Source organism: Microtus pennsylvanicus, chromosome 5 (genome assembly GCF_037038515.1).
Source record: "Microtus pennsylvanicus isolate mMicPen1 chromosome 5, mMicPen1.hap1, whole genome shotgun sequence".
Lineage (NCBI taxonomy): Eukaryota > Metazoa > Chordata > Mammalia > Rodentia > Cricetidae > Microtus > Microtus pennsylvanicus.
The window spans coordinates 128,714,908-128,739,271 of record NC_134583.1 but is presented as its reverse complement, the minus strand read 5'-3'; the positions used below and the strand labels follow the sequence as shown (position 1 = coordinate 128,739,271).

Here is a 24,364-nt window from a genome sequence, read left to right as displayed (position 1 = left end):
TTTATATAAATGTTATAAACACTCAAAACTTGAACATATATAAATTATTCGTTCTTATTTTGTTTTTAGCTGTGTACCTATAACAGCTCATATGTATAGTCATTAAAATGTGAGTCATTCATGTGAGATGCAGTCTAAACAAGCATTTCCCATCACAGAAAAGTTGGGCTTCTCTAATGGCAGATCACTTGAGATGCTCTCTGGATTAGTAGTGATGAGAATGTCTGCCAGTTGTTAAACCAATAACCCATCTTTTCTTTCTCTTGTTGGTGAACAAGGCAAACGAAGAAACAGCATTGCAGCTGTTTGCATTTAGTTGAAGGGCATCAGGGCTTCATCAACAGTGGAACTCACAGGAGTTCTAGATGGGCTTCCCCAACCAGGATGTCTGTCAATGCTATATAACTGCAACAACAACAGTTCTTTATCCCTGTCCTGCTCTTGGAACCGTCACCCAGAAAGTTATCCACAGGAATACCTACCTTGAGATTCTAAGTCGTCCATCACATCCCTCTTTCTGAAGGCTGACAAGTTGAAGGAGAATTTGCAAAGGAAATGAACATGGCACATTACTGGCTGAGCTGTGGTGCTGTGAACTAGTCATTCTCCAAAAAGAGCAAAATTTTCTTCTAATGGAAAATCTAGGCAGGGCAGTGGTGGTGTACTCCTCTAATCCCAGCACTTGGTAGGCAGAGGCAGGTGGATCTCTATGAGCTCAAGGCCAGTCTGGTCTACAGAGCTAGTTCCAGGATAGCCAGGGCTATACAGAGAAAGCCTGTCAGGAAAAACAAGATGAACGAGAGAGAGAGAGACAGAGAGACAGAGAGACAGAGAGAGAGACAGAGAGACAGAGAGACAGAGAGACAGAGAGAGACAGAGAGAGACAGAGAGAGAGACAGACAGAGACAGAGAGAGAGACAGAGACAGACAGAGAGAGACAGAGACAGACAGAGAGGGGGAGGGGGAGTGAGATAAGATACCCCAAATATTCTACTTTTTTCATGAAAATGTTTTCTACTTTGAATTTTATTTCCAAATAAACCAGTATTTTGGTTTTGCTCAAGGCAAAAATAGCACAAGGTAAGAAAATTAACTAGGTTTCTCTCCTCGCCAACCCCCATGTCTGTCTCGTTCAGACTCTTGAATTCAGTGGTGGCTGGAGTCTGTTACTAATCCCTCAAACTGAACAGTATTCTAAGGAGTAGAAAAGGAGTCTTGAGTAGTACTGTTGCAAGGTTTCCTGCGTGAATGGAATTTTTGTGACTGTGTGGTGTCTGAAAATATTTTGGAAGGCTCACCATGCCCTTGTTGGGTTTCTGTTAGTAGCTGGGTTTTCTACGATCTTCTTTGACAGTAGCATAATGAAAGGTACTGTCATTGGATGCTCCTTGTCATGCTCCAGCGTTTGTCAGCTATTTCCCTGGAGTGAGCCCTGGGTGTTCTGGAAGTGGCTCTTCTGTAGCCTCCCTATTCATGCTGTGTTGAACCAGGCCCTAATCCAGAGGGTATGTACAGAATGCTCAGCTCCAGCTGCCTGATGACAGGCCCCTGAGGCTGAGCCCATTGCTCCCGCCATGCACACCCCATGCCAGTAACTCACCTCTATTACAAAGATGGGCCAATTCATACTAATGCTTGCCCATTGCTGCCTGGGATTTGTCTGTGCATGTGGAGGTACAATTTGTTGTCCTTTTCGGTGCCCAGTTTTATCTTCCAGAAGCCAAGAAAATCAGAGTCCCCTGGAAGCAAGAATGAATAGAGATTGAGAGAAAATTCTTTTGAGCGTTTTCAGTGCAGAGGCAAGATTTAAGGCAGTTAGTATCACTGGCACTGCTGACTGCTGAGGACAAAACTTTTCCTTGGGGAAGTGCTTGAGATATTCCTGAAGGGCATTCTCTTTTTGGCTGGAACTCTGAAGCATATGGCTCGCACACAGGGAAACCTGGCTGTGCTCTACTTGTTACAACCAGATGTTTTGGAAGAACATCCCAAAGACACCACTGGTAATGAGGAGTGAGCCACATGTGGCTGTGTTCACCTCTACGATGATGTTTTCACTAAGACTCAAGCGTCCCACAGTGCCAGGTTCCTAATTCCCTGAGAACTAACCCATTCCTATATCTTAAAGGCATTTAAGTGGGAATATTGGTTCTATGAGATTTCTTCCTGGGTAATAGAGAATGACTAAAAAATTTTTAATTTCTAGAAGAAATTGGTTCATGATGCTCATTTTATTGACTGATTAGAAGTTGGTGTGGTCTAATATGAAATAGTTCTGAGTAAGTTTGCCTCTAGCTACAAGTTTTATCTTGGGTATTTCCCTAACAGTGACTATGGCTATGAGAGACACAGTAATGGGCAATGCCTGCCAGCTTTTTGGTTCAACCCCTCCTCACTGTCAAAAGACTGCAGCGTGGGACAGAGCTACCTCAACAGCACGGGGTGAGTTTTGGCGGTAATGGCCTTCAGGGGCCAAGCTCTTCTGCCGATGAGTAAGTGTTACACAACATAGTTCCTTCTGATCAAAGACCGGACTTGTTTTCCCCAACACAATGCATTTCTTGATAGAGTGTTGGGGTTTGTTACTATATTACTGCAATTAAACATTTCACATGCATGTGTCTGTGTATTTGTGTGACATGTATGCGTGTATTTGCAGGTGATAGGCATATATGTATGTTTGGGGGCCGGGGGTTAAACTCACATGTCTTCCTCAATTGCTTCTTGCTGAAATTTTTTGAGACAGGATCTCTGACTGAATCTAGAACTCACCAATCCAGCTATACTAGTTGGCCAATGAGCTTCAGGGATTTGTCTGCCTCCACACTACCACTTCTGGGGTTGCAGCTATGTGCCGTCATGTTAAGCTTTTCACATGTGCACTGGGATTCTGAATTCTGGTGCCTACCATGCTGTCTTTCCAGCCCAGACATTTAAGCTTTTGATTTACATATTTAATTTTAGAAAAAAATATACAAATATGATTCCTATATTTAAAAGTCCAACTTACTTCATCACCTCAATCCTGGCCCTATTTTTCATACAATTGTGATCTGTATGGTATGTAGGTTTCTACACACTTCTTGGAATTTTTTCCAACAATTAATTATTTCAAGAAAAATCCATAAAATCAACTTGGAAGGTTTTTTTATATATACTATTTACTTCTAGCTATGTTGTTCTTTAATTTTCCTTTTTCATTCAAAAATATATCTTAAGCATCGTTCTAAGTCTGAACAGATTGGGGTGCTTTTTTATTCCATTCTTCTAAATACTAATGGATTATGTAATTATCTGGTTTTTTTTTTTTAACATGGACAGTTGGGCTATTCTTTTTTGTTTTTTGTGTTTTTTTTTTTGTTTTTGTTTTTTCCTGCCATTATAAACAAAGTTACAATTAACAGTCTTTACCCTTGTTGTTAAAAACCACTCCAAGATAATTAAGGTTTCTTTTGTTAATTGAGAGTATTTCTTTTAGCTTGCAGAGCAAATTACATTTAGTAAACTGGTTCCGCTTAGGTTCCCATATCAGACACTGCCAATGTTTCTCTCACTAAGATGAAAATATTAGGTCCTGTTCACATGCTGCCCAGGAATCCCACAGACTAGAGATTCACGGTAATCAACTAACGTCTTGTTGAAAATCTGATGCCAGTGGATTTTGTGAAGCCAAACTGCAATGAGAGGGAATTACGGTTTTCTTCGCAGTTGAGCAGTTGAAAAAGGTCATTTCAGACTAAATAAACTATAAGACTGACCCTGGTGGCAAGATCCACAGGAGTTATTTTCTATTTACACTGTTGTTTAGAAGAGTTTTAGAATTAAGTAACCAAGCTGACACTCTCTCCAATGCCACCTTTAACCCCTGTTGTCAGCCCTAGTCAGTGTGTAGCTTATAACTGCAGGATGAAAGGCAGAAGACTCAAGACTGTAAGAGTAGCCTGACATACATACTGGCCTGCCTGCTGCTTCCTTGGTAACCAATTCTCTGTCTGGTTGTAGAGCACAGAGTGCAGACATATAGTCAGAACGTGAGTGGAGTGAGATCATCTAGTTAAAGGTTAATCACAGCTAAGGCTAACGAGCAAATCTATGAGCACCCCACCTCCGAGAGCACGTTCAGAAGCATGAAGTGAACTCTGTGCTCCTTATTTATTTATTTGTAAATGGTTTTCTGTATAAATAGTTAGTCTTCTTTTAGAAAAAGCTCATTACTCTGTGTATATAGCACTGTTCCCAGGTACACCCACCTCACCAGGATGGAAAGTTTCAGCATAGGATATTATTATACCCAATAAAAATGTTATTTTGAGGAGATAGGAACTTTTTTTTATCAACTTGCCTGTAGACAGGAATGGACTCACATTTTTCTCTTGCAGCTGATAGACAGTCTCTAGAGGAGACAGCTGCAGCTGTAAACAAGTGAACGCTGCACTGCACCTGGGAGTCTTCCTTCTTTGTGGTTTGGTCCAGAGATGTCAGGATTTGTAACGTCCACACACAGTGCAACTCTCTGCTGTGTTTCCCAATGTTGGCTCCCTCTACCTTTCTTCTTTTGTTCTTACAACTTTTTCACATCATCAGAGCCAGAATTCAAGTAATGAGGCTGAAACAGGTTTTCTGCCTTAGATGCACTAAGTGTTAAATATGTGTGAAGAAGTTGTATTTAGTTCAAAAGAGGGGTGTCTTGCTATCTGCTGTTGATCTTTAGTCTACAGTTTGTTTCTTTGTGCCTCGATTTCTTAACCTATGGGAATTTCTTTTTTTATATTTAGCTTGCAATTAACTGTGGTAGTGTACAGAGAACATGTCACCTAAATACCAAGACACAGCCATTATTTTGTGAAATACAGATCACACCTATTGCTATCAGTTAATCATTTTTCTGAGGTGGGGGATTGAAAGAGAGAGAGAAAAACTTTTTACTTATTGTGAATGTTTAATCTAGGCCTGAATGATCCTTAGTGGCCTCTGTAGGGTTTATGTCAAAGACATATTAATCAACATTTCTTATCTGTAAACCAGAAAATGGGATCTCCAAAGACCAATAAAGCTATGTGACTAGGAAGGGATGTGCCATACACTGTAATAAAGTCTCCTGATGAGGATGTGATATACCACACACAGCAAACCAGAAGCTGTATCTATCCCTCTACACCTCCCAGACTGATGACTAGCTTGCTTGATAATTGAGAAAGTTTCTTCTTTTCTCAAACAATATGAAAACCACATTCATGGTTTATTTTATAGCATGTAAATAATCAGATAGCTCTAAAACCTCCCCTGGCCTTTTTGTTTCTCTCCAGTAATGTTTCTATATATCTCAGATTGTGAATGCACAAGCTTATTTGGTTATATGTGGTATTTAAACTCTCTGGAAACAAGAAGCATATTGAAAATTTAAGTTGCTAAATTAACTAGGACATTGCTTATTTCATGTTACAGTGGAGACGGAGTTAGTTTATTCTAAGAAGACTAGGCAGTTTTCTTAAGAGACAGATTTATTCTTGTTATTCAGTTGGGGATATTCCTAGCTGTGTTCAAAAGAATGCATATAGAAATCTCTGTCTGTGGAATTTCTTTATAGGAGACGTGAATCTCTCATGGAGTAATATTCAGACACTGTTGTTCATGGTTAGTTGCTTAATACATGATAAGGATCTTTACTCAAGAGATTCACTTAAAAATAACTTAAGTGGAGTATCTATGCAAAAACATTTAGTGGGTCCGTAAATAAAATATCACATATACATTCAAGTAAAAGAATAATTTCCATAGCATTACCATATACTGAGATGTTTTAAAAATACAACAGTTATAAATATAATCCTCTATTCACCAGCCGTAGACACAGACCTTGGGTAATCTGCTATTCCCATGTGGTTTCTATTTATAGTCTCATTGTGGGAGAATTCAGGTTCATCCCAACTGACTGTTCCTGGTGACCTGTGGGATCCTGATGTGCTGTCTGATCTACACTCTATAAGATTCACCAGTGTGCATCAAGGAGAGTAATTAGCCTTAAAAGCAATACATATGTTGAAAGTCCACAGATAGGAAATCACTTGCATTATTTACAGACTAATCCCTGCAGGAGACAGTGTTCCTGTTTTCTAGCCAAGACTCCTGTTGTCTCACAGTGGATACAAAATAATTGTTACCTGCTATGAAGTTGTCTCTTATATGAGGTGTTTTATCTTTTAATGGGAAATAGATAATGGGCATGTTCCCATCGCGGAGACCTACTCTTTCAGATGACTGCTCCTATCCACCCCTCAATCACACTGAAATTACAGATTCCCTCACAGGTGTTATGACACTGTGGCATTGCTAGCTCTTCATTGTGTGACCTTAGGCAACTTCATAATCTGTCCCTCCGTTTCCTGTTAGGGAAAAAATGTACTGTAGTAGGTATTTTGAGATGTCTTCATCACTGGCAGTTCAATAACTGGTTGAGATGATTCAAAAGTAAAATTTGGTGTGTGTGTGCTCAAGAGGAAGGAAAACATTATCAGATTTAGTTGTACAATTGACTCAGATGGTGGATTCGGAGAGTCCCACTCAAGGCTGTTTCAGGAAATCATTTAGTTAAGTGTGTCCATATAAACTATTTCATCAAAACTGTCTTCAGAATTCAGCTGTGTTCCATTTACTTTTCAAATTGATTTGTGCTTTTATACCATTTAATACAAGTAAAACTAACTGTCCACCTAGACCTGGCAATGACTCATATCAAGCTGTCAGTTCCTGTGTCTGAATACTTGGTTTAAAGGAAAAGTTCTGGGAGTTGTTACATTGATAAAACAAACAAACAATAACATGAACATAAAAACCTGCATAGTCAGTCATGGAAGTCCATTCTTTCTGAATAGAGATGCTTTGGCTGCTATGTATGATCATTGTTACCTTGTAGGGACATTTCCATGCCTAGTGAACCCTTGTCACATTACATACTATTTAAAGCACAAATGCCCATCCTTGGTTCCATATGCATACTGACAACAGCTTCCAAAAAGTTCTGCCATCCTGGGAGCCAGGTACATTCCATACTCACAAAGAAACAGACAGCCTGTGTTCCCACCACACTGTCTTCCTTTATTCTCCCTGAATGTGGGAATGAAATAAGCAGCTTCAGTCCTGGTTACTAAGTCATGCTACTGTAGCTGCAACTCCCTGATGCCAATGATCTGTGGTTTTATATATCCTTTTATTTGTAGATATGAACTTGTACCTGTTGCTCATTGCATACTTACCCTCCTGAAGTCTGTGAGTATTTCAAGCCTTTGCCATAGCCTCTACTCATCACAGCCTTCAATCCTGACACCTAATGCTTGCTCTTTTCCCTGCAAGCAAAGGCACAAACACAACCCAGCAATCGAAACTGTTTTGTTTTCTCACTGTGTGTGGCACTGTAGCCATCACTGTTCAGTGATAGCCCGCCCAGAGGACAAGAAGACCTAGAGCTATAGTTATACCTTGAGCTTTACATGGGATAAATACTGTGAATGAATAGACATTTATAGAAAAGCATGATGTCAAAGCTGAAGTTTAAAGGATGAGTCACATAATGACAGGAAGAAAAAGCATCCTGCTCAGAACAAGTAACATAGGTAAAGAAGTGAGGTAGCATTTGTACGGCCTAGCATAAAAAGTAGTCTGTGCCATAGAAAGACCCAAACTAGGAAAACCAAAAAGAGGTCAGATTATGGACTTTTATTTTGAACCTCAACTTTACTTACTTATGTTTTTGGAATATGAACATCTTGAATAGATATTTTTTAAATGATTTTGCTGCCACCACACCCTAGGCCAACCATCCTGTAGGTAACCACACCCTGGGTCAAATCCCCTGCCATAACCTTGAAGGAGCAAGAATAGGCTTGAACTCTCTGACTTTTGGTCAATGTAGAATGAATATACATCCGTGGACTCAGACAATTCCCCTTCTCAAATTCATGACTTTTGAGATTTATTTGTGACCCATTTAGTTTAACCACGATCATCTATCTGAATGGCCACTGGACTGAAACTATCGAATAGAGTCTATTGGACCATCAGTAGGTTTTCATAGGAAAACCATGACCAACTCTTTTCCTGAATCTATTAGTTGTTATTAGCTCAGTGGCAAGAGCTAGGACCTTCAGTGTCTCTCCTCCAGTCATACCCAAGTGTTGATGTGCCCAATTTTTGTACAGACACTGGAAGCTAATGTGAGTTAGTGATTTAGGTGGATGCATTTTATGTGAAAATACATTTTGAAGTCCTGTCTTTCTTCTAGCTCTTACATTATCCCCTCTTCTACAGTGTTCTCTGATACTTACAGGAATATCACAAAGGTCTAGTGTAGGGTCAAGCACTCATCTGCCACTTATTCCTAGCACCTAGTCATCCACGAGTCTGCCTCACAGTCACTTGAGTTCAGTGTGGAAATAGGGGGCCTTCCCTGATTAAAGGTGAGAGTAGCATTTGTCAATGGATATAAACATTAAAAAGCAGATCCTCTGTTTTGACATTCCTGCCACAGAAGATTAGTTATGCTGCTGAAATAATGGACATAGCTATTGCCTTGATTATCTTTCTATCATGTCTACACAGATTAAAGCATAATATTACAGTCCTTAAATATAAAGTTTTTCTATCAATTAAAATAGATTTTCAAAAGAAATACATACTGAATTAAGATATGCCAAGATTAGGCAATAATGTCATCATATTCTACTATGAATGCCTGTAGTCGTCCGCAGTTCAATAACATCACCACAAACTCAGAGGACAAATACTAAATTGAAACATCATGGAATATATCTGCTTTTACTGTCTCTTTCCAGTTTAGTTTCACAAAGAAAATATAAGGTTTTTTTTTTAAAGACTGTCAGGCAGCATAGAAAGTAAAATCAAAGAAAGTATGAGTACAAAGTAGAAGGTTAGGAAGGCATATAAGATGGGAAGGAAGAGAATGGCTGGAATGGGGGCTGTTGGAGTAATAAGATACTGTCTACTGATGAGCCACAGGTAATATCAAAGGCACATTTACAGAATGTTTCCTTTTCAGTAATTGTAAAAAGACTCCCTTGCCATTACAAAGCACTTTTCTTTGTGGCAGATTGAAGAATGCTTTACCAACTAAATGCATCCCTGTAATATTCAGACCTCAGGTCCAACATAATCATAAGTTGCCTTGTTATTATGGAGGTAGCAGTCCCATTTAATAACATATTAAATGCATTATTCATTTATGTAACTCAGACCCAGGGACAGCTGCTGAGATGAAAATAGAACCATTCTGTGATGCGAAAGGCAGGTGTGTGCTGACTTGAGTAAATTAACTCTGTATTTCTGCACAATTTTCTTCTAAATTTCAGGGACAGGTCTGGTCTGGCTAATGTGATGCCATTTTCATCCGAGATATAAAATGGTTTCAGAATGGATTTTAATGAGCATTAAAAAGAAAAATTGCCAATAGTCCTCTTAGTGGCAGATTCCCAGAGGGTTGGATTCGTGCTTTGGATTTAAGCAGAGTCCTGTAGCTACAGGATTTGGGAAAGCCCAAGTGATGATTGGTCAGAACAGCAGCAAACAAAGGAAGAGCGCTCTCTCTGATGATGGCAGTGATGGATGATAAAGAGCCCAGGTTTCTCTAGCTGCTTGCCAAGGCAGAGCCACAGGTGTGTTTAGATTCTAAGTAATTAAGAATCCCAACCACCTTCCATTTGCGCAGAGCTATACTGCAGAAACATGCAGGCAGCTTTGATGCAGTTATACACTCTGAAAAACCATAATTATACCAGACGGCCTTGCTAATCAATGTCTTCACATCTTTGCTGGTACCAAAATGCTAGCGGTTTCCAACACCTACACTAGAGTTTCTTTCTTTATACCGTTTTCTCCAATCTTTCTCACCTGCCATGATTCTCTCTCTCTCTCTCTCTGTCTCTCTCTCTGTCTCTCTCTCTGTCTCTCTCTCTGTGTCTCTCTCTCTCTGTCTCTCTCTGTCTCTCTCTCTCTCTGTCTCTCTCTGTCTCTCTCTCTCTCTCTCTCTCTCTCTCTGTCTCTCTCTCTCTCTCCTCTCTTCTGATGTTTATTCATAAACACCTAAACTGGACTGATATCCGAAATCCTCAGACATGACAATACACCACCCCAGTGGACAGTGATCATAATGCTAATGGAAGGGTTTGGGGTTCTCCTGTTGATCTAGATGTTGAAACCCTGAGGTGCTGGATAATTAGGCGAGGATAGAGTCCACAAACCTTTATCATTAGAGGGGGTATCTGAGCCATTGTCCTGCAGGCATTTTCAACATTTAAGCTGAAACAGTCGTGCCAGAGTCCACGCCCTGTTGCCTAGCCTTGCATTTATTTGAGATACAATGAGGTTAGGTTGTTAAGGAGCTTACACTTCAAAGTCACAGACAGGAACAAAATCATGCAAAGGATTTTAGCATGTAAACAATCAATTAAGACTTAGGTGGTCAGAAGGGCAATCTCACTCTATTTAAAGGAACACTGAAATGGAGTGGAACAGAAAAAGGATGCTCATGTGACCGATGGTCCAGGATCCTGGCTGTGTGATATTGAGAATGCTAGTTAACTCTTCTAAGTCCCAACTTTCTATCGACATACTGGGAATGACAGTAATGGCTTCCTCACTAAAGACATGTGAAAATAGATGAAGGAAATCATGCAGAGAGCCTGTATCATAATCAGAGCACAGGAATAATTCTGGAAATGTGAATTTGTGTTTTTGTTGTTGCTATTTTCCCATTCTAGTCTAGAAATTTTGTTTTTGAGAGAGAAAGAGGTAAGCTGCCCTGTAAAGGATGGGTGAGCTCTGGTAGCACATAGAGCATGGAGGGACGAACCAATGCTTCCTAAGGGATTAGTCAGTAAGATTTGGCTGGAGTCAAATGAGTTTGCTTGGGATAAAGAGTTCAGAGAAGCAGAAAGGAGGCAGAATGCTAACAGAGAGCATTAAGTAGTGGCTTATATTTCAACATATCCTGAGGCTGGTTGGATGCCCTACAGGTTGGAAGTGGGAAGGTGAAGTCATAATATTTTTAAATAGTAATAGTTCATCAACATTTACTAATATAATTTTTTTGCCTTAATTCATTTAATCTTGTACCTATACTACAAGGTAAATTAAGTATTAATTATCTACTTAGTCTTAATTCATAGTGTATGAAGATCTTTAACAAAAAAGCATCTTATTTGTTTCTCAGTCCTAGTTTTAAGTAGTCAGTCTGGAGTCTTGCCAACAGAGGGAAGCATACTTGCTAGGTATCAATGGATTAGAAAAGCACCTGCAGGCAAATCCAGTCCATCACCAGTGATGTAATGAACAGACTTTAAAGGGGAACCATGTTTGTTCATTCTTTTACTAGTTGTCTAGGCCAGTCTCAAGATTTATTATCTAATCTTTGGTCTAAAACAGTGGGAAACTGGGTTAAACAAATTCTAACTTGAACTCAGCATTAACCCTAAAGGGGAAGTTTGGGAAATCAGGTACATACATGCTTAAAGTACTCACTTTACACACTGCAGTGGGTGATATAGATCCCCAGAATTCTTAAAATTGCTGTCCTAAAATCATAGACTTAATTTACCACAGATAAAATGAATTGCAAAAGATAAGTTTGTAAAGTGACCCATCGTTTCTGCTGAGGTTAAACAAGGAATGAAGGCAATAGTATATAGGTTTACTCAGTCTGCAGATGTTGAATTATCTTCAGAATAAGGCTTTCAGGCTTAATCAGAATTGACATTCATGAAAGAATGAGCACATATTTCCAAATCTTCCCATCTTTTCTTGTCTTTTGCTGCTACTGTACCCTTAGCTTCAGTCTGAATCATGTACCGCTAGTAATCTATGCTTTCTCTGACTTGCACATAGTCTTACAATATACACATTTATCCCTAGTTTCTCCAACCCATAGTTTTATATTCCACACATTTAGCTGCCCAGCGTCAACTACAGTCTGGATGGAAAAATCACAGGTATGAATGTGCTACATTCTGGAATGAACACTTACCCAGCTCTGCATGCTTCTCCATGTCTGTATCACACCCTTAATTTCATCTCTTCTTATAAAGATAGCATCTTCTTACATCATCATCAAAGGTGTGAGTACAATATAAAACCCAAATTCACACAAATTTTATGACAGTCTTTATTTTAGGCATTTACTTTGCCATTAGGTTTTGTTTTAGCTTGTTATGTTTAATTTGTAAATTAATCTTTATTTATAGGAAAAAAGCATACAAGTTCCAGATTTTAATACTCTCTGCCATCATAAATGTTTCACTGGGTGTTCTAGTATGTATATATCACTGGGTGTTCTAGTATGTGTATACAAGGGGCAAAAGAGGACAAACTTGGTGCTTTTTCTAATCCACAATTATGTGATCTTTGAATTATCATCTAAATTATCTCTATGTATTTTCAACTGATTATTAACAGTGATCCAAGAGATCAAGTCTTTCACCTCTATGCATATCTCACAGCTCCCAATGAAGGAAAGATTCACCTGTTGAGTAGATGTCTAAAAGAAGTGTATAGCAGGCTAGAGAGCTGGTTCACAAAGAGTTCTGACTCCAGTTCAAGGAGGTGCAGTGCCCTCTTCTGGCCTCCCTAGGAGTCTGCTTGCTTGTGGGTATACATACATACACTCATGTACATACACATACACAAAATAAAGACATAGTTGTTAAAAGTCAATGGAAATGCTAATTATAGTTAGTATTTCTTGATTTGTTTTTTTTCCTGTTGCTGGATATCACGTCCATTACTTTCTTTGTCTTTGTGGCAAAATATGTAACAAAACCAATTTAAGGTAGGAGAGTATTGTTTTCGTTCACAGGTTGAGAGATTCAGTCCCTCATGTCAGGGAATAAATGACAATGGGAACTTGCAATGCGGCTTGTTTGCATCTTAACTGATCAAGAAACCAAGGGATCAATGCACTTTAAGACTCATCCTCAATGATAGTTTGCCATCTAGGCCCCCTGCATAAAAGTCCTTCCACCTCCCAAAGCAGGGTCACCAGCTGGGTACCATATGTTCTCACAAATGAGCCTATGGAGGACATTATACATTCAAACAGTAAAAGGTACTTTATATGAATCATCTCAAATACTGCTGGTAACATGAAAGGTCGGCAGTTAAGGGGTCATCATGCTACGCTATAGGTCTAGTTTCGAATTTCAGTAGTAATTACATGACCTGATGTATGACTTGTGAATTTGTACACATAGGTATAGAAAAGTGGTCTCCAATAACTGCACGGATGGTGTGAGAGAGCAGTATACTGCCAAACCACAGAAGTGCCCAGGGAAGGCCCCTCGAGGGCTCCGGATCGTCACTGCAGATGGAAAACTGACAGCAGAACAAGGACACAATGTCACGCTCATGGTACAGTTAGAAGAGGTAAGGCTGACTCCTGCCTGTCCTCTGCTTTGTGGGACACGTGATATTCCGACAAAATTGTGGCTTTGTTTACATATCCTTGTTCACATTCTCAAGTTTTAGTTGCAAGTATTTTTGTTATTTTATTCTACTTTTGGCTTCCTGTCTGCCGTTGCCGTCTCTCTTTCCCTAACACATTCTCCAGTTTCTTTCCATTTACTGCAAATTGGTTTTCACTCCTTTACATCCGTGGTTCTCTTTGGATTTAACTCTTCCTTATTGGCATTGTTAGGAAAATACTTTCTCAAATTGTGTGAATGGTTTCCCCAGAATAATTAAATACAAAGACTTAATCAAGTGAAAAAATATGTGCTTTTGCCTCTCTCAGCCTGACATCATTGCTTTTCTTTCCAAAAGCAACAGGATCATTAAATATACTGATCAAATATAGCACTAAGGTATAAATTAGTATAACGTCTTTGACAGTTGAGACTTTGTATCTTGGTAACACAATGAGGATATCATTATGAACACTGATTACTCTTTGACAAATGATGTTTGTCTGAAATGTATGACTATGTGGGTGGAGAATTGAAGAAAAATGTGTTCTATGTCCTTAGAACTGTGTGAAGGCAAACTTGTCATCTCGGAATGAGGTAGATGTTTTTTAAGATTAAGAATGTTAAATACATGACCTCAGTTATTAAATTAGGGGCTATCATCCTGTCTGCAACCACATTTTCTGCATATTCAAGTTCAGCCAGCATTCGACTGAAGATAACAGGATTTTAAAATGAAATCAACACCAAAGTGCACAGGGTTGGCTTTTAGCCTTCTCTTCCAAGAAGCCAGTGGCCCTCAGTCTTCAACATACGTGAGTTGCCTGTATACATGGCCACATATGCACATTTCGTTCAGTTGTATCTGGTGGAAGTTAAGAATACTCACTCATGTCAGTCAGTGATGGCACACATCTCTAATCCCAGCACTTGGGAGGCAGAGGCAGGTGGATCTCAGTGAGTTCAAGGCCAGCTTGGTCTACAAAACAACTTCCAGGAAAGCCAGGGCTGTTACACAGAGAAACCTTGTCTTGAACAAAGAAACAGAAAAGACTACTCATTCATAAGAAATACAGTTACACACAGTCTTTCTAGTAAAGCAAAAAAGCAGGACAAGGAATGGGAGTAAGAAAAGCAAATCCAGAAGATTTGGAGTGTGACAGGAGAGGAAGATGAAGGAGTTACGATTGTGTTGCCATGTTTAATCAAAACCGTAAGTATTTTTTCTTATAATTGCCATTATATTTGAGATTGTAATTACATCATTCCCCCTTCCTCCCTCAAACCCATCCCATGTGCTCCTTCCTTACTCACAGTGAAATTTGTGACCTCTGCTTCTTTAATTCTACATTTAAGTAACATACAAATTGAGTATATTATTTTGATATATTTGGTGATATATATATTTATATATTTAGGAGTATGTGTGTGTGTAACAAAATCATAATTATTTTAGTTTAATCTTTCCAAGTCATTGCACTTAACTGTTTGTAGGCTTCTATGAACTGATTCTTTAATTTTTAAAAATGATTTATTTATTTACTTATTATATATGCACTATTCTGCCTGCATGCATGCCTGCACGGTAGAAGAGGGCACCAGAACTCATAGTAGATAGATGGTTGTGAGCTACCATGTGGGTTTTGGGAATTGAACTCAGGACTTCCGGAAGCTCAGCCAGTGCTCTTAACCTTTGTGCCATCTCTCCAGCCCTATAATCTTATATTTGGAAATTATTCATTGAAATTAAAAAACCATGAATCATTTTAGGCCAAGTCGCATTTTTCCTATCCATGTAAACTATCTGGGATCTTCTGTTTCAGGCTGACGTGAGAATTTGAAAGGTAATCTCTTCTAATTAGGAGAAACTACTATATTAATCATTAGTGCATTCACATATTTGCAAGAAAATATGTAAAATGCATATACTATATATATATATATGATAATAGGATATGTATAGCATATTTACATAGTGGAATAGTGTGCCGTATTAAAAAAAAAACAAACAAACTGAAGTTATGGACAGATACTTGGGGATGAATCCCATTCCAATAATTAGCTTTCGAAGTAAGATAGGAAAAAATAATTTGTGTATGTATATGACTGTAGGTGGAGTTTTCTGTCCCACTAGCCAGTTCCTAAACACCTGCACTGAGAATTTATTAAGTATAAATGCTCAGCAAATTGCTTAGGCCTATTACTAGCTAGCTCGTACAACTTAAATTAACCTATATTTCTTAGCTATGCTCTTCTATGTGCCAGGACCTTTTCCCAGCACGCCATATTCATCTTGCTTCTCTCTACCTCTCCTGGTGACTCTGCCATCCCCCAACCCTCTTTTTGTCCACAAATACTGCCTAACCTTTTCCTGCCTAGCTATAGGCCAATCAACTCTTTATTAATCAATGAGAGTAAGACGTATTCGCAGTGTACAAAGAGATTTTTCCATAGCATATAACTTCAGGGCTGACCTTTTGGTTTGAATAAACTATTAGAGGGGTACTCTTTCCTGGGGAAGACCATTTCTTCCTGCTGTCAGTATTCCTTAGTTTCCTGTAGTTCTTTTTTGAAGGTTGATTGTCTCTTTCCCATTTCCATGTTATCATATCTATTTGTGCCTTTCTTAGTTGATTGTATTTATAAATTTAGGAGTGTGCGTTTGTATGTGTTTGTGTGTCTCTGTGTGTATGTGTTTCTGTGTGTGAGCAATGAAAGAAAAAGAGCATAAATTCTAGAAAGAACAAAAGAGGATGCATGGTAAAAGCAGAAAGAACAAAATGGAAGGAAGAAATGATGCAATTACATTTTAATTTCAGAAACTTAATAATTAATAAATGTAGCATTATTCCACTAAATAAGACTGCAGAGAAATCTAAGACTAACTGATGATAAAAGGAGACTAATTATTACTCTTGATGACTGGGCGGTGAACTGACAGACAGAATTTGGGCAATATGAGCAGTTACTCAATTTGTTACTCAATTTGTTGGTACTAAATAGATATGCCTACTTTTTCAAATTAATTTAATTTGCATGTTTAATACTTTGTATATTTAAAAGTTTATACAAAATACAATAGTTTATGCTTGTGTCTTGAGACTGGCAAAGAAAACCTATCTTGGAGTTTTGGAGTACCAATACTCTAACCTAAACTTATCTACATGTTAAATGAGGGTGGATGCTTTTTCTCATAGGCAGAAAAAACTAACTATGACATCAGAATAACAACTTCTTGAAGTATTGGGTACTTACGCTAGGGCAGAATTTACGCTGCATTCCAGCTACATGAACATAATACAGCCAAGCTTAGGGGGTATAACTTTCTGTCTAGATCAGGTTCTGTGTTTTTCATCATGACAGAGAACACAGTTCAGAGCTAGGAGTCAGGGTCTTGCCTACTCAATTCCCTTTCCATGTAACAAGAGCATCATGCATCTCATAGAAGACTGAAGATGTGGAAACATTGGGAAGTTTGTTTATGAGATGTGTTCAAGATGAGAAAAAATTTATCAAGTCAGTCCATTCCAGATGAGTGCCCAGAGCAAGCATAGCAGGCATGAAATATGCTGCCTTCTGTTGCCAGACACAGCTCCTTCATACTCTTGTCTTCTTGGGCAGAAAACACAGTGAAGATGACTCACCTCAGATGAGCAGAGCCTGGGGACCTCACACATGATGATCAGATTCTGTACTAATTACTGACAGCCTCGGTTTTACTTTTTCTCTGTTGATTTTGTGCATCTGCATGGGTGATTTGTGGGACGAACAATGAAGAATAAATGAGAAGCCAGTGAGCATTCACATCTACACAATGATAGCAATTCAGATGTCAGAAACTTAGTGAGCATAAACTGTTCTGGCTTGTACACGTCTCTACAGAGTTTTTTCAAGAAGATCTCACATGAGCCTTACACAGAGAGGTGATAGCCTCATCGAAGGCACAGAAAAGCACAGTTACCTGAGATCATGCATTTACTAAATAGTGGAGCAACAGTCAGACTCAAGCTTTGCCATTTTACCACTACCCTGAGGTACAAAGAACTAATTTTGGTGCTCAAGCCTCATGTATTTTCCAAGCCTTTTTCAATTTCATAAGCCTTGGCTGGTATGGGTAGCTACAGTGATCTGGAAACAGAAGAAAAGCTGAGTTCTCATGCACGAGAGCCAGAGTGGCCTGTGGCTGCCCTCGTGTTTTTGTATAACATACGATTCAACAAAGCTATAAAAATAACCTTCTAGATCTTCAAAATGTATCCACAGATTATGGAAGATATTCCTAAAAATCTAGATACTATTTCTTCTCTTGGGTTTCCCCACTTTGCATAATTTTGCCTTTATTAACGTGCACCGTGTTCTAAAGGCTATTGATAAACAAGATAAAGTAGCACCCAAGGAGTTCAATGTTCATGACCATGTATTAAAGATTAGTCTAAATTGAACTATCATTTAATAAAAAATGAGTATTATCAGGCATGCTGACACATACCTTTAATATCAGTACTTGATAGAGAGACAGGTGGAGGTTTCCAGGCCAGCCTGGAATACAGCATAACCAGTTGCTATTCAGTGAGACATTATCTAAAACAAACGAAAATAAAAACAAGACTCCTACATATTAAAAAATATGATATGTTGCTACACAAGTAAAACAGGGGCCTATATATCCTCCTCAAAATTTCCTGAATTTCATTTCTTACTTGAATCTGATACGCCAGTTACTCTGAAAAGAGTGCCTGCCTCTTGCTCTACACCTAGTACCATGCTATGTAACAAGAGAGATAGCTATCCATGTCACGCCTCTGATGTTGGGGAAACAGTAAGACTTTCAAGTGCCCAAGAACCCCAGATGTCCACGCTACTTTCACCACAGTCATGGTTAATGCAAAAGCAAGTGAAAGATTCACCTCCTCATGTTGGTATTGAAATTTAACCCAAAACTTGTGCTTCTGTCACATGTTAAATTTATACTTCACCTTTTCTATTTTCCCTCTATGGAGTTAGGCTTAAGGGTGATCTTCCTTTGCACTTAGTACCTTGCATACGAACCCCCTCCATGATATCTCCATTTTCTGTGCATGTCAACCAAACCATTAAGAAATCAAAAAAAAATAGTATAAGAAATCAAGTGTCTTCCCAGATAGTTATATATACATTTTTTTGTTTTTCAATAAATATTTTGCTAAGTGCCAATTTTTCAGCTTGTACTTTCCGTTTGTTATTGACTCTGTTGTGAGAACATATGCTTTGAGTTAACTGGGACAGCAGTACAATCATATGAAGTAAGAAGCACAAGAAAATTCACATAAATAAATCTAATCTGTTGCACGATATTGTAATAGCATTTTGAAATCCCTCAATAAGCCATGGATATCACTGAAGTAGAAACTGTGTCACCATAAGCTACAACTTCAGCGTTTGTGCTCCAAAGGTCTAATACCTCAGTAGGAGAATAAAAAAAAATCCAATAAGCGTGTGTGGATTTGGATCGCTTGCCCTAAGAGAATATAGATAATGCCCAAACTTAAAAGGAAAAGATTCTTAAACTCAAGTTGTAACCCAGCATCTTAAAGCTTTCATCTGAAAACAAAATCTCTTCTTTTATCCTGAAGTGGTTCATCTCCTAATTCTAACATAAGAGCATCAATGCAAGCACTGTTGAAAACAAGAGAATGTCTTACTGACAGAAGGAATTCAATGGCAGAAAGTGCCCATGCTCCTACATAATCCTATGTATTCAGTATATACCCAAGCCACGATGTTGTTAAGTTTGATTACAAATTGAATGGAAACCTCTTCATGCACAAAGTATATGACATCACCCTCAAAACATAGAAGACAGAACAGTTGAGTAACATAATTCAAACAGAGTCCCACAAGATTCTTATCTGGTGTTACTCAACTCCGTAACCATAACTTTGTTATGGTTGATTAGAAATTCCACTGTCATCTAATCAATTCCTGTTGCTTTTAAAGTTATCAAACATAAAAAGAAGGACCCTCATTAGGAACAGCATTGCAGAGAAATGAGGGTACTTCCACTGTGACTCACGGTGGCAAAGTCAAGAATGATTTACACAAGCACATGTGTGCATACACACATAATAGTTCATTAATAATAATCATTTTATTGATAACTGAAACAACACATTATTGTTTCATTAAAAACCAAGAAGAAATTGTTCAAGGAACCAACCTAGGAGGGAAATGGAAGAATCCATGAAATTTTATCTGAGAAGTCAAACATTTCCAGCTATGCCCAAATATTAAGAGGCCAGTCAAAAATATTTTGTCCTGAAACCCAAGCATGCAATGAGAGGTGGCATCTCTGTAGACTCCGTCATGATGGATAGCCTCTAGATCACTAATGAACACCTAATGAGCCCGGAGACTTCCACTACCATCACTCAGCACTGCAGAGAGATCCGGTGCAAGCCTGGCAGGCACGCAGTGACCAGGAAGGGCCTAATCAGTCTTAGGAACTCAACAACACTAATTTGGAAGGCATTTATCTGAAAGAGCTGCTAGCCAGAAGTGGTGTCTGTGCGCTACAGAAGATAATTAAATCTGTTTAAAACAGCTGTATGAATAAGGAGAGGCAATTCTCTGCATATTTTAAGGCTTGAAAATTAAGGATGAGGCAAGGGATTAAAACTAAAAATTTGGTCTGTATCCCATTGTTTAAATACTTCAATTTATATACAAAGAGTAGAACTCAATAAGCAAAATTTTTGGTTATAGTTTCCATGGGATTTAACTGTGAAGCATGAGGAGAGAGGGTTGTGTCCTCATTAGATGGATGCAAACCAACTGTATTCTTTGGATTCTTTAAAGAGTTACAGGGACATTAAAGTCCCCAAAATGTAATCATAAAAACAAATACTTCAGGATACTTCAAGCGCTCAGATGACAGAGAAGTCCACTTTGGATGAAACTTCCTAAGAGACCCTCCTTTATTTGGACATGTAACCGAATTTGGCTTTAATCCTTCCCCCACTGGAAAGACTATTTGAAGCCGTAAGAAGTGGCACAAAGAGGCAGCTGACTGAATTTGTTTGGGACAACTATCAGAGCTGCTGATATTCAGTTCACTCCTAGAAGCTTAGTTATTACTTCTCCTCCTACACAAAGAAATGGGGGCTGATATCAATAAGCCATGAAATTTGAGATTTTCTCATGTCTTATTCCCTCTTCCTTCCTGCTTTATTCTCTTTGCCTCTAAGAATTAATTGAGACATTTTCTCTCTTTTCCCTTATTGCCTCAGGTTAAAAGAGAAAAATAAATGAGTTAGGCAAAATAGGTTGATTTCAGGGAGCAGTCTAGTGTCTCCAGTTCATATTGCATTGGTTAGCGGCTTTCTCTTGGGTCCCATTTTTCTCTCTTCTCAAAACTGGACCTCATACATGACAGTGTTCATATTCATTGGAGTCATAGATGGCAGATGTTTATAGTCTACTTTGAGAAGCAAAGAAAGAAACAGTATATTAGTGATAGTTCCAGTTCGGTGAACATTCCAAAGTCTGGTGACATGTTTTCGTCTTCAGGTTGGATTTTTAGTGTCCTACCCTGCTGGCTGAAGGCATCCCACCCCACCTTCCTTGAAGGCAGCCACCCCAGGATCAGCGGTTCCCTCATCCTTGTCTGAAAGGCAAGCCTTCTCCTGCAGTTCTCCGCTGATTGTTCATCTCCCTGCACCAGGTGCTCAGCCCTAAACCTCACCCACAGCTGATGTGAAACTAAACACCTACTGTGGGACAGGAAAACTTGAATACATCCTTCTTCTTCACCTAAATGTAGGTGCTACTCTAACATCCTGAAGAGATGTCAATATACCTATTTTTAATATGACACATTTCAAAAATAAAACAGGAAACTCGGCTTATCTGAAATAGAAGTGTGACTATTTCTATTTCATGAGGGTCATGTCTCTACCCATCTTTAATTTATAAGAGAAAAAGTAGAGAGCCATTTGTGCAAAGCATGGTTTGAGCGCAATCTAACTGGGACATCTGTCACCCGCACTACCAGGCATGATTCAGCTCATCTGACTGCATAAGAGGATGTCTCCATCTTCCCTCCTTCTCTTGCATCTTTCTCTTCAAGAGTTGCATGTTCATTTAAGTAGGAACACTGTCCTACTTAGGACAGAAAATGAACTAGAGAAGCATTGTTCAACCAAGGTAATACGAACATCCCCTGCTAGAATGTTTAAACAGGGTTTCTAAGGTACAGTATACTTCAGAGGACATTTAATTAGCTACCATAACAGAGTGTAGAGATTTTTAGTACATCTTTTCCTTCATGTTGGACCTCCACAGACCTCTGTAAACTCACTTCTCTTTCACTACAGCATAATGATTTGGGAAAGGAATTCAGAGACTTCCCAAGGAAGAATTCACACATTTGTTCAGAATTTGTGTAACTTAGCTAAGTCTTTCCAGTGATTGTAGATGCAAAATGATGAAAGTTAATCTAAAACATTAGTAACAAATCAAGAAAAGAACAAGGTTCTGGTGCTGCTGTGGTTGCTGTATGTGTGTGTATCTGTATGAGTTCTCATTAGTGAAAATTTTTCAGCTATATTAACAACATAATTAGTATGTACAATTTTAGTTTTATTTTTCATCATGATGTGCATTTCCACATACCCCCAATGAATACACTATTCCTCTTCCCCTTTTTCCATTTTACTTTTAATAAAACTGATACATTTCCAGTATATATCTTACTACTAGGGAAAGCTGCATGTACAGGTTTATTCCTAAAGGAACCTTCCCACCACTCATTTTTTTAAATGTAATTTTGTTCTTATTACATAGCTGAATGTTTTGCTTTATGACTGATTTTTAAAATGTCATTCAAAAGCATTTATATGATTTATGCCATTTAGTAGTCCCAGGGTTTTTCTTCCAAAGCCTATGGAGGTAAATGCTAAAGTCACTGTGCAGTGGTAATAATACAGCAAAAGTCTCTAATTTCTTATGGATAGAATCAAGAAGCTTCAGCTTCCTGGTATCTGTCTTCCTGCCTTGTGTTCTTCCTGCCCTATGTTCTGATCACAGCAAGACTGGTCCAGAGTACAAAAGATACAAAAAGATCATGAGAATAAATGGGTCAACAAAAGATATGGTGCATTGGATCATTCACAAGTGAAGGATTAAATCATTTTGTGAAGGTCGGCATCCCTGAAGTCTGTGAAGCCCCATCATCCCCTTACACAATCAAATAAAAAGTATAACACGCTTAGGTATTAGTTTGTTCATCCTTGAACAAACCCAAAGCCAAGGAAAGTCTAATGTTCAGCATCTGAGCAGAGGGCATCAACATTTGGTACACAGCCAACATCATCTATAAATAATCAGCAGGACTGAGCATTCTCTTGAGGGTCCCTGAAACACATGAGCATTGGAGAGTGGTTGGGTATCTGCATTAAGAACATTGGTGCTGGTGATACCAGAGTTCTTTTCAGAGGCACACAGACTTTCACGGTGAAGCTCTTTCCCATCCACAATCGTCTGCTCTGGATTATCCCTCATTGGTTTCCCAGCACACTAGGATGCTTTTCAGCTCATCCTCCAGGTAGTATACAGAGTGATCATTTGGAACAAATACTATCAGTATGATGTTTCCCCAACGCTCTTTCTTAAAACATTTTGCTGTCTTAACATTGTTCTTAGAAGAAAGATTGAAATCAGAAACTTGGCCCACAAGACCTAAAGGCCCTTTTCTCCTCCCTAGCAATTGTATAGCATATTCTTATAATCTTATATTGTATTCTCCTATTCTTATAATCTTTCTTTTCATTATCCTTTAATCTTTTCAATTTTACTTTCTCCTTATGCTCCTGGGCCCTTGAACATCTGTCTCACCATGTCCTCATTGCCTGGGTTACATAATCTCCACATGGCTCGTAACTTGGCTTTGCTCATTCCCTTGAGGCCTCAGCTCACTTGCTCTGGGAGTCCTTCCGAGAAGTTCCCAATCAGAGTAACTTTCCATCGGTTCCCATGGCACAAGTTTATGATACCATATAATGGTCCCTTTAATCTGCATCAATCTCAAAATGGTCTATAAAGTCTTAAGAGCTCTAACTACATTTGCATTGTCATTGGAGTTATTTTCTTAGCCACATTTTCCCATTTAGTATCTTACAAGAGATAGATACTCTATGATATCTATATTTGATTGATTTAATAAATGAATGAATGTGCCAGCTTGTCCAGGGAAGGGATTATCTAGGATTTAGTCCATCATTACTTTTTTTCTTATTATTGTTATCCAAAGAGGGTTGTCATCCCTGACACATGTGGTAATTAAAATCTAGTCTAGGAAAACTAAAGGAGGGTAGCTGATGAATCCCCAAGCGATCAATGATCATGATATGTCAGCCACTACAATGAGCTCAGGGCCTAGTTCTTTCCACTGAAAAGGCAAATCTGTACCTGTTGTGATTTTTATCTGTAATTTTTATCTTAATAGTAAGACATACTTACCTCCTCATGCATAATTAAGACACAAAGGTCTACCACTACGTCCAGGATCCTGGGGACTTCCTGTTTAAATGGAATATGTCATGCCATGACCCTCAGAGTTCTCAGTAATAAAAAGCTGACCCTTATTACTAATGCTCTGGTGTGAAGATTGAGTCTCTTCAATCAAGGAGAGCATTATCATGAGCAGAGAATTAAGAATGCTATTAGGCCCAAAAACCAACATGACAACTAGACAAACAGAAAACAGAGCATGGTAAGGAAGTAGTGTGTGTGTGTGTGTGTGTGTGTGTGTGTGTGTGTGTGTGTGTGTGTTTGTACAGAGATGTAAGGTATCCTCTGTTGGTTTCTACTTTACTATTTGAGGTTTAGTCTCTTGTTGGATTCTCATTGGCAATTGATTAACCTAG

The 24,364-nt window shown here is 38.7% G+C and overlaps 1 protein-coding gene across 7 annotated transcripts in view; it reads left to right on the top strand.

The window, feature by feature from the left end:
- Sorcs1 (sortilin related VPS10 domain containing receptor 1) overlaps nucleotides 1–24,364 on the top strand; it is a 497,667-nt gene that overhangs the window by 417,321 nt on the left and 55,982 nt on the right. For all 7 annotated transcript variants that reach the window (XM_075974357.1, XM_075974356.1, XM_075974359.1 and 4 more), the window contains exons 17-18: nucleotides 2,329–2,442; nucleotides 13,254–13,425. In XM_075974357.1, the coding sequence (XP_075830472.1) occupies nucleotides 2,329–2,442; nucleotides 13,254–13,425 (286 nt within the window). The remainder of the gene's footprint in view (nucleotides 1–2,328; nucleotides 2,443–13,253; nucleotides 13,426–24,364) is intronic.